General features: G+C 41.1%; 1 protein-coding gene across 1 annotated transcript in view; it reads left to right on the top strand.

Annotated features, from left to right (window-relative positions):
* The window catches only part of LOC141060084 (calpain-13-like), a 173,378-nt gene that overhangs the window by 88,276 nt on the left and 73,047 nt on the right, over window positions 1-12,055 (top strand). The window contains exons 10-13 of the mRNA XM_073556361.1: window positions 325-399; window positions 3,814-3,974; window positions 4,172-4,326; window positions 9,405-9,416. Of these exons, the coding sequence (XP_073412462.1) occupies window positions 325-399; window positions 3,814-3,974; window positions 4,172-4,326; window positions 9,405-9,416 (403 nt within the window). The remainder of the gene's footprint in view (window positions 1-324; window positions 400-3,813; window positions 3,975-4,171; window positions 4,327-9,404; window positions 9,417-12,055) is intronic.

Here is a 12,055-nt window from a genome sequence, read left to right as displayed (position 1 = left end):
TTATATTGAAATTTCTTGAAGAGCTTCTTGACAAATATGTCACTCACAACCAGCTGTAAGTCTCTTTAGTAGCATAAATCATATAATTACAGATTAGACCTTTACATATTCAAAAAATTTATTTTATTTTTTTTGCATTTGCAATTCCACAGCTGACCACTTGGTGTGCTAAAGTGCAGAGCATCAATTATGGAATAAGCGAATAAAGAGCTCATGCGCCACCTAGTGGTCACAGCTGGTGAAAACCAAAAAGCTATGAAAAGAGCTTCAAAGTGAAATGACCTTGTTTCCTTCTGTACTTCTTCAAATATTTCTCTTCTCCAGGGCACCTCAATGGGAGAGAGTCTGTCACGAGATAAAGAAAAAACTGAACACTGACAAGAATGACGGAGAATTTTGGTATATTCATTTAAAATAATTAAAGCTCTGACTTATAAGCAGAATCGGAATTAAAGGGAATTTGTCATATTTACTGATCCTTCATATTAATATTTTAATATCAAATGCTACAAAAAAAAATTTGCGCTTTTTGTTTTTCTGTTTTTTCTGTTTTTTTCTTTTGTTTGTTTAATTTCCCAAAAACAAATATAAGCAAAATGGATTGTGAAAAATAAGTAAGTGCCTCCATCCTGCTTCCAAACGCTCTCACAAATTTAATATTTGCATGTGTCTGTTTTAGATCCTACATCTTACAGTTCAAGTCAAAAGATTTTTAGACTACAATATTATAGGGGTTTTCTGGATATTATAAGTTTCTTTCATATAGAGTCCCTAACAGAAAGTGAATCCCAGATGCTGCAGTAACTTGCAGTGATCACCTGTAATGTGAATGAAAACTTGTCAGCAAAATGTTCTGTTTCCCTGCAGCGCCTCCACGGGTGAAATGAAGAATTAGAGTATATGCACATGTTGCAGGTTTGCCATGCGGATTCGCTGCAGATCTGCAAGTGTGTGACCAAAAAATGTAATTCAATAGGGAAAAAAAAAAGCTGCGCACATGCTGCGGAAAATTCCGTACGGAATCCGCAGCGGTTTATTTTCCGCAGCATGTCAATTCTTTTTGCGGATCTGCAAGCATTCTTACACCCATTCCATTAATGAAATCCATAGGGCTAAAAACACATGCCAATCTGCAAAGAATCCGCCCAAAATCCGCACAAAAAGCGCACAAAATCCACAGAAAAGTGTAGATTTTTACCTGCGTTTTTTGCCAAGAGATGCAGATTCCGTGCAGAAAATTCTGCAGGCAAATCTGCAACATGTGCACGTACCTTACAGTTTCAGACTTTTCTCAATGCCAAAAAGTATATTTTTAGCTCACATGTCTGCCAATGTTTATATGCCAAATGAAGGCAGTTAACCCCCTCACCTAAAAATGTCTATATGTAGAATGATTATGTCCCACCTACGCGCAAACTAAATAAACACTGGACAGTGAAAAGAAAGGATCTGATCCAACCTAAATCCATTAGATGGCAACTTTATCAAGGCTCCAAGGACAAGGAAATTTTGAAATTAATTATCAAAGTATTCGGGATATAAACCTGCCCAGACTGTTAAGAGGGAATTTTCTGCATCTTTCTAAACCAAAAATTAAAATTGTGTAGATAATACACGGTTCATTTTCCTCTGATTACTTATTTATTTACTTTACTCATTTATATAGCGCCATTAATTCCACAGCGCTTTACAGACATTATCATCGCTGTTCCCGATGGGGCTCACAATCTAAATTCCCTATCAGTATGTCTTTAGAATGTGGGAGGAAACCAGAGAACCAAGAGGAAACCCACACAAGTGTAAGGGGAGGACAGGACTGTAGTCATGGCCAGAGACACTAAAACATCTGTGTCCCGACCTACCCTCGCAGAAAACTGTATCTCACTTCTCAGCGTACCTGCGTCTCCAGTTTCAGGTCCCCCTGGGCTTTTCCCAGGTGGCGATGGCCCCTCTTCCAGGCGACCCCCAGTAATGGAGACACAGTCCAGGACAACTTGAACATTCTCTTTACTTAGAACTTCACACGTTACATCCACAGTTGGCACATCAAGAAATTCACTTGTTTCCTCATCTTTCCCTACTTCGCTGACGCTTCTGTGCAGCACACATCCGGACCGGACCGTCCTAGAATGCTCCCCAGATCCTTGTTGGCCTATCCTCACCATGATGACAATTCCTTCTGCCTGTTTCGCCCCAGACTCAAAATCATCAGCCACCAGGTTTGGTTGCCTCTGGAAAAGCATCCGGCCCATCTGTATTGTTCCCTTTGAAGCTCCAACTTCAATCAGTTCCTCACTTTAACTGGCTCCCGCCCTAAAGGCGTCCGCCCAGGCTATGAGTCGCCATATCTTCTTTTTCCTGTACTGGCCTACTGTAATGATGTCCAGTGGCCGTGGATAATGTGGGCTGCAGCTACCTAACGTTGCATGGCTGCCGACCCGTCTGGGGCATATAGCCCATGTGGACACTTCGGGCACCCTGGCCCCATCTGACTTAACTTCCTAAAAATTCCTGTCTTACCACCCGGCAGCTTCTCCTATTTTAAACCCATACAAACTAGCTATGACCTATTCTAACCATGCACACTAGTATGCCCCCATTTAGTGGCTCCCAAAGAAACTACAGTTACCCTTATCTATGAGAACTATAATACTAAGGTGCCCCCCGCTAATGTCTGAAGGGTGCATTTTACTTTCCCTATCTTACACAGTATTATATTACAGGCACATAACACATATACAACATTGTACATAAAATGGAAACACTGAAAAGAGTGTGGCAGTACCACTGACTATGCGGGGTAATAAATATTTTACATGTAGCAGTACCACCGTATATTAAATACAATAATATGGTAACTAACATATGTAAACAGTTACACGTTAAAAACCATCAGGGGAGCAGAGCAAGGCGGTATAATCCTATGTCACCCCCTTACACAAACACGGGGAGAACATACAAACTCATTGCAGATGTTGCCCTTGGTAGGATTTGAACCCAGGATCCTAGAGCTGCAAGGCTGCAGTGCTAACCACCGAGCCACCGTGCCTTCCGTTTCTACTTGGCTCATGTTACTTCACTAAGGCATGAAGCTTAAAAAAGTTATTCTTTACTTTTTTTTATTCAAACAATGGGCCCAGAATGGTTTAATAAATAAATATACTTTTTTTCTTCATCCGGGACCCCATCGTTTCTCCATGCCGCTGCTTATGTCAAAAGAGCATCGTGTGGCCAATATACCCATTCAGTAGTAGCATTATGGAAACGGGATCATTCACTGAACTTTGGCCAAATTTTGCCAAATTTGAGGAAAATGCTCGGGAATCCAAACACGAATCCGAATGTGCAACGTTCTTGAAAAATTTGAGGTTGGCGAACATTTTCAAAATAATTTTGCTCATCTCTAGTTCTTACTGGGTGAATACTTATGCATTAAGTTGTAATGCTGGGGCAGCACGGTGGCTCATTGAATAGCACTGCAGCCTGGGGTCCTGGGTTCAAATCCCACCAAGGACAACATCTGCAAGGAGTTTGTATGTTCTCCCCGTGTTTGCGTGGGTTTCCTCCGGGTTCTCCGGTTTCCTCCCACATTCCAAAGACATACTGATAGGGAATTTAGATTGTGAGCCCCATCGGGGACAGTGATGATAATGTGTGCAAAACTGTAAAGCCCTGCGGAATATGTTAGCGCTATATAAAAATAAAGATTATTATTAATTACGTTAGTGACTATTTGCTGATGACAACGCTTGTGGTCTAGATGTAACATGCATCCTCTGTTTGACCTTTGTTAATTTTTTTTCTTGCTCATAGGATGTCCTGCGAAGATTTCATGAAAAACTATGTCAAGGTGTATATCTGTAACCACACACCAACTTATTTGGATTTCGGACGCCCCCAGTATATCTGGAAGACCACCAGCTACTACAGCCAGTGGGTACAAGGCAGCACTGCCGGTGGATGTGGCTCCACAGGTATGTCATACATTATCTGACTCGGATTTTACAAGGATGGCTCCGGCCTAAACCATAAATGTTGTTTCTTCATTCTGTTGACTGGTAGAATCCTAATAGAACCAACATTGAAAACACAATTTAATGGATATTTTTATATTAGCCAATAAAATGCTTTTACAGACAATTTTTATGTGACCGATCTCTCTTATATTCAGAGGATATGTGGAAAAATCCCCAGTTTATAATCATTATTCCCGAATCACAAGGACCAAGGATGGGAAAAAACGTGACCGTGGCTCTCATGCAGAGTCTCAGCAATGAAAAGAAATACAAAACTTCATGGTTACCTATTGGATTTGCCTTCTGTAAGGTATGAATAAAAGTCCAAAAGGTGGGGTGAAAGAAAAGATAAAATTACTTTAACCAAATTTCACAGTTACTTTTAATACCAAAGCAAAAATTGTTCTTACACTACAGTACCTCAACCGATAAGTACAAGAATATAACTACTATAATACTGCTCTTATGTACAAGAATATACTATAATACTGCCCCTATGTACAAGAATATAACTACTATAATACTGCCCCCTATGTACAAGAATATAACTACTATAATACTGCCCCTATGTACAAGAATATAACTACTATAATACTGCTCCCTATGTACAAGAATATAACTACTATAATACTGCCCCCTATGTACAAGAATATAACTACTATAATACTGCCCCCTATGTACAAGAATATAACTACTATAATACTGCCCCCTATGTAAAAGAATATAACTACTATAATACTGCTCCTATGTACAAGAATATAACTACTATAATACTGCCCCCTATGTACAAGAATATAACTACTATAATACTGCCCCCTATGTACAAGAATATAACTACTATAATACTGCCCCCCTATGTACAAGAATATAACTACTATAATACTGCCCCCTATGTACAAGAATATAACTACTATAATACTGCCCCCCTATGTACAAGAATATAACTACTATAATACTGCCCCCCTATGTACAAGAATATAACTACTATAATACTGCCCCCTATGTACAAGAATATAACTACTATAATACTGCCCCTATGTACAAGAATATAACTACTATAATACTGCTCCCTATGTACAAGAATATAACTACTATAATACCGCCCCCTATGTACAAGAATATAACTACTATAATACTGGCCCTATGTACAAGAATATAACTACTATAATACCGCCCCATATGACTTTGCCACACACTTCAAAAACAAGATTGACCAAACAAGGCAAGTCTTCATTACTCAACCACCACAACCCCTTTGTATACCAGACCAATGAATCAGGATACAAATCCAGCTCACCAGACATAGCATTCCAACATCGGAGCACGAGACCGCTGTGTCAAAGCGCACAATCCAAGGCAATGAGAAAAAACTTTGTCCAGCTCCACGATGTAGTGAAAAATATTCTTTATTCACTCAATAGAAATGAGGTTTAAAAGCCAGCATGAGTTACAAGGCATGCGATCGATCTACGCATTTCAAGTGGCTAAGCACTCTTAATCATGAATTAAGAGTGCTTAGCCACTCGAAACGCGTAGATCGCATGCCTTGTAACTCATGCTGGCTTTTAAACCTCAATTCTATTGAGTGAATAAAGAATATTTTTCACTACATCGTGGAGCTGGACAAAGTTTTTTCTCATACCAGACCAATGCCCAAACCCCATAACCTCACTCTCCAACATCACTGAAGGGGAGCTTAATCGCCTCTTTTCCAAATCGCACCTCACAACCTGTGCACTTGACCCCATCCCATGCCACCTCCTCCCCAGCCTCACCACCACACTTATCCCATCCCTAACCCATCTCTTCAACCTATCACTAACGTCCGGTACCTTCCCTTCTGCTTTCAAGCATGCCACAATCACGCCTATCCTTAAAAAGCCAACCCTCGACCCAACCGCTATGTCCAGCTATCGCCAAATATCATTGCTTCCATTCGCTTCCAAACTCCTGGAACAGCACGTCCACGCTGAACTTTCCTCCCACCTATCATCTAACTTGCTCTTTGACAATCTACAATCTGGTTTCCGCCCCCATCACTCCACTGAGACAGCCCTGACCAAAATTACTAACGACCTACTTACAGCCATATCAAATGGACAATACCCTATACTCCTGCTTCTAGACCTGTCCTCTACATTTGACACAGTTGACCACTGCCTCCTACTACAGATCCTCTCCTCCTTCAGCATCAAAGGCCTTGCCCTATCCTGGATCTCCTCATACCTTTCCAACCGCACATTCAGCATCTCCCACACCACCTCCTCATCCCACCCTCTCTCTGTTGGAGTCCCCCAAGGCTCTGTTTTAGGACCCCTACTCTTCTCAATCTATACACTTGGTCTGGGGCAACTCATAAAGTCCCACGGATTCCACTACCACCTTTATGCTGATGACTCTCAGATCTACCTCTCTGGCCCAGACGTCACCTCTCTGCTGTCCAGAATCCCAGAGTGTCTATCCTCCTCCTCTCGCTTCCTCAAACTCAATGTAGACAAATCTGAACATATCATCTTTCCTCCATCTCACAGATCTTCTTTACCCGACCTAGCTATAACAATTAATGACATCACACTTTCCCCAGTACCAGAAGTCCGCTGCCTCGGAGTAACCTTTGACTCTGCCCTGTCCTTCAAACCGCACATCCAAGCTCTTTCTACCTCCTGTCGCCTCCAGGTCAAAAATATTTCCAGAATCCGTCCTTTCCTCAACCCTCAATCTACTAAAATGCTTGTGCATGCCCTCATCTCCCGCCTCGACTACTGCAACATCCTTTTCTGTGGTCTCCCTGCTAACACCCTCGCACCTCTCCAGTCCATCCTTAACTCTGCCGCCCGACTAATTCATCTCTCTCCTCGCTACTCCTCCGCTCCTCCCCTCTGCAAATCTCTTCACTGGCTCCCATTCCCTCAGTGTAGCCAGTTCAAATTACTAATACTGACCTACAAGGCCATCTATAACCTGTCTCCCCCATATGTCTCTGAACTAATCTCCTGATACCTTCCCTCACGTAATCTCCGGTCCTCCCAAGACCTCCTTCTCTCCTCCACACTTATTCACTCCTGACCCAACTGCCTCCAAGACTTCTCCCGAATAGCCCCTATTCTCTGGAATTCTTTGCCCCAACAAGTCCGACTATCAACCACATTTGTATCCTTCAGACAGAACCTGAAAACCCACCTCTTCAAGAAAGCTTACAGCCTGCAATGACCCCGCTACCTCCTTCTCTCTCACCACTACCGGTGATATCACCTCAACCAACACCGGAACTGCTGGAACCCACCAACCTACTGTCTCCTTTCCCACCTTCCTGTAGCATGTAAGCCCGAAAGGGCAGGGTCCTGTCTCCACTCTGTATCAGTCTGTCATTGTCAGTTTGATTACTGTAAGTGAAATCTGTAATTTGTATATAACCCCTTCTCATGTACAGCACCATGGAATCAATGGTGCTATATAAATTAATAATAATAATGTACAAGAATATAACTACTATAATACTGCTCCTATGTACAAGAATATAACTACTTTAATACTGCTCCCTATGTACAAGAATATAACTACTATAATACTGCCCCTATGTACAAGAATATAACTACTATAATACTGACCCCTATGTACAAGAATATAACTACTACAATACTGCTCCTATGTACAAGAATATACAGTAACTACTACACTCACTGGCCACTTTATTAGGTACACCATGCTAGTAACGGGTTGGACCCCCTTTTGCCTTCAGAACTGCCTCAATTCTTCGTGGCAGAGATTCAACAAGGTGCTGGAAGCATTCCTCAGAGATTTTGGACCATATTGACATGATGGCATCACACAGTTGGCGCAGATTTGTCGGCTGCACATCCCTGATGCGAATCTCCCGTTCCACCACATCCCAAAGATGCTCTATTGGATTGAGATCTGGTGACTGAGGAGGCCATTTGAGTACAGTGAACTCATTGTCATGGTCAAGAAACCAATCTGAGATGATTCGAGCTTTATGACATGGCGCATTATCCTGCTGAAAGTAGCCATCAGATGTTGGGTACATTGTGGTCATAAAGGGATGGACATGGTCAGCAACAATACTCAGGTAGGCTGTGGCGTTGCAACGATGCTCAATTGGTACCAAGGGGCCCAAAGAGTGCCAAGAAAAAATTCCCCACACCATGACACCACCACCACCAGCCTGAACCGTTGATACAAGGCTGGATGGATCCATGCTTTCATGTTGTTTACGCCAAATTCTGACCCTACCATCCGAATGTCGCAGCAGAAATCGAGACTCATCAGACCAGGCAACGTTTTTCCAATCTTCTACTGTCCAATTTCGATGAGCTTGTGCAAATTGTAGCCTCAGTTTCCTGTTCTTAGCTGAGAGGAGTGGTACCCAGTGTGGTCTTCTGCTGCTGTAGCCCATCTGCCTCAAAGTTCGACGCACTGTGCGTTCAGAGATGCTCTTCTGCCTACCTTGGTTGTAACGGGTGGCAATTTGAGTCACTGTTGCCTTTCTATCAGCTCGAACCAGTCTGCCCATTCTCCTCTGACCTCTGGCATCAACATGGCATTTCCGGCCACAGAACTGCCGCTCACTGGATTTTTTTTCTTTTTCGGACCATTCTCTGTAAACCCTAGAGATGGCTGTGCGTGAAAATCCCAGTAGATCAGCAGTTTCTGAAATTCTCAGACCAGCCCTTCTGGCACCAACAATCATGCCACGTTCAAAGGCACTCAAATCACCTTTCTTCCCCATACTGATGCTCGGTTTGAACTGCAGGAGATTGTCTTGACCATGTCTACATGCCTAAATGCACTGAGTTGCCGCCATGTGATTGGCTGATTAGAAATTAAGTCTTAACACACAGTTGGACAGGTGTACCTAATAAAGTGGCCAGTGAGTGTATAATACTGCTCCCTATGTACAAGAATATAACTACTATAATACTGCCCCCTATGTACAAGAATATAACTACTATAATACTGCTCCTATGTACAAGAATATAACTACTATAATACTGCCTCCCATATACAAGAATATAACTACTATAATACTGACCCCTATGTGCAAGAATATAACTACTATAATACTGCTCCTATGTACAAGAATATACAGTAACTACTATAATACTGCTCCTATATACAAGAATATAACTACTATAATACTGCTCCTATGTACAAGAATATAACTACTATAATACTGCTCCTATGTACAAGAATATAACTACTATAATACTTCCCCCTATGTACAAGAATATAACTACTATAATACTGCTCCCTATGTACAAGAATAGAACTACTATAATACTGGAACTATGTTTGAGAATATAATCGTATAAATGTGTTTGCATTGTACTTTACAGAAAAGACTATAATTAGTTTTTCTTTTTTTTACAGGTTACAGACAAGGTAGGACATGTTCTGTATTTTAATATTTCTGTATATTCATAAAGATATAAGAACAGACAACAAGAAATGTTGATTTCCTACCTGTGAGACATTTGAAATATTACCATTATGTGAAGCATTTTTGGTGTGTTTGTCTGAAGGGCCCTGGTTTGCTATGAGATACAATAGGGTTTAAAATGCTTGGCCTCTAATTTCAGGCAGATCCGCGGGGGAGGGCTTGTGCTGCTGCCTGTTGCCTGTCTTTCAAAGAAAGGTCTGACCAGTAATTTGGAAAGACAGAAGTAGAATAAATGATTTGTATACTTAGAATTTAATATAATGATTGTATCCAGAGCTTTTAGTATAGGACGGTGGAAGGATTCTCCAAATATGGCACCATGTAACCTCCTCCATAGAGTCAAGTACATAGAACTTGATATACAAAGTGACAATGATAGCACAAGATGAAGGACAGATTAGCTAATTCATTAATGTGCACTGAATGCAGACCAACATGACGTTGCTAGAGGGATCCGATTGGGACTGGATGCCGTGCTGTCTAATGTTGTGGACAGTGGGGGGCAATTAATAAGGGGAATTATTTGCTTTATGCATAGTGGATTATATTCAGCAATTTGCCCTCCAGCAATCTGTTTTATTGGCTGCAACTGTTTTGTTAATGACTCGCAGCTGAGCTGCATCGCTAAGAATTACAGATATGGAGATGATGACTATACAGAAGGAAAGTTCACAAATATTAATCAATTCTGAAATAGAAAATTGTGGAGGCAGGGTAAATTATAGATACAGGCTGGGTTATAGCGGCAAGATCAAACCTGGCAATCTTTCTTTGCATTGTCAACATTTTTGGATGTTTTGGGAGCCACTGTGGAGAGTCAATGTCACGAGGGTATCACATCCCCCTGGGAGACCTGGAGTTAGTTGGTCAGGTTGGGTAATGAATCTCATGTATTCTATAGAGATGATGTGATTTGTTTCCCATATTAAATGGATTTAGATTTCTCGTGCTGAAGAGGTTAACGACCCTTTCTATGCTGGTTATAAATGTGCAGCTTCATTTCTGCTGCTTCTGATCTGGTCATTACCTCTTCTTATTAAAACAGGTCAGACCTTCTTGTCCCTGGCGTGAAAGATTCGTTTTCCTGTGCTGTGTGTAAAAGCTAAGTGGTTGGAGTGGAGTTGTAGTAGTGTTCTGTGGTTTTCTGTAGTGTGTGTGTTTGTTTCCTGGTCCCTGTTTGCATTTAGTTTATTCCTCCCAGTCCCTATCCTCCTCCCTGTTGTTGGTTTGTTCTTTTGTATGATAGAAGTTTTCTGTTATCTTTGTTTTGTTTTTGTATCTTGTTAACCTTACATTTCTGTCCCATGCCTCATGGGATGGGGGAGGGGATAGTTCAAGGTTTAACATGAGCATAGTAAGGTCGGAGACTCAGGCCTCTCAACCTTCAAGGGTACCCCCGGGACAGGGCTAATTAGGGTCCCAGTTGCAGAGACAGTTTGAGGCACCCTTCCTTATGGAAGACAGTTACAGCTCGACAGTCATTGAACCAACATCTCCTTAAAATGTTCTGGGTCTCTCTATGTTTCCCTGTGGGGGGAAAAGCCAAAATGCCACATGCAGAATTCTAGAAATGTTGACATTTTTGCAAGCCATCCATAATTTTTGCTTAAATTTTAACTTTAAGGGATTGTTCACATGCTGCATTTTTGCCCTGTTTTTCCACAGTATGTTCAGGGGTTAAAAGCCAGTAAAGTACGGTAAATGAGATATGTAAAATCTCATGCATAGGCAGCTTATTTTTTTCCTTGCAGATTTGAAGCATCACAGTGTTATTTTTTTTTTTTTCAAATCCGCAGTATGTCAATTCTTTTAACATTTTTGCAGTGTTTTTCTTCTATTCAAATTAATGTGAAAAAACACTTGTAAAAACGCATAAAAAAAAGCCTAAAAAGCTTGCTTATTGTATGCAGTGTTATTCCTGCCGACACTGTTTTTTGTTGCAGAAAAATCTGCTGGAGGAACTCAATGATTGCAGATAGTCGTATTAATTTACAACTCATAAATATATTAGAGCCTGAGTACTGCACTGATTTTTCACTAAACCCGGAGGCTTTAATGCCGAAAACAAAGTGAATGAGGATCTCATGGCCACGATGCTTATTTGTGACTTGTAGATCTAAAAATCCATCACATCCGTTCTTTAGAGGTTTTGCTGTAAATTTCACTCATACTAATGAGAGGGGAAAAATTTACACAAAAACACATAAAACAGAGCATCAAAACACGCCTATTTTACGTAGAGTTTCTCTTGGCAAGAGATGCAGAAATTCTGCACCAAAAACTTAACATGTGCACAGACCCTTGGTAGAGGTTTTAAACACTAAATGGTCCCCGATTGGGTTGCTAATTGGACCTTGGATACGATTTTAGAAAAAGGAAAATTAAAGTATTTCTTACTTTGGACAACTCATCCTCCAAAGCTAGGGAAGCCTCCTTCATTTGTGCCATTTATTCTGCTGCACTGACATCCAGAAAAGTTGCAATTTTTGGATTATGATCTTACGTCATCATTACCTATACTTCTTGGTGCAGATCTAGATATATGAATTCCACTTATGGATGGAAAAACTCTTAGATTTGC

The sequence above is a fragment of the Dendrobates tinctorius genome, unplaced genomic scaffold (assembly GCF_039654945.1).
Source record: "Dendrobates tinctorius isolate UK_male_01 unplaced genomic scaffold, ASM3965494v1 ptg000232l, whole genome shotgun sequence".
Classification (NCBI taxonomy): domain Eukaryota; kingdom Metazoa; phylum Chordata; class Amphibia; order Anura; family Dendrobatidae; genus Dendrobates; species Dendrobates tinctorius.
Note: the sequence above shows the minus strand (reverse complement) of the source record. Positions and strands in the feature narration are given on the sequence as shown.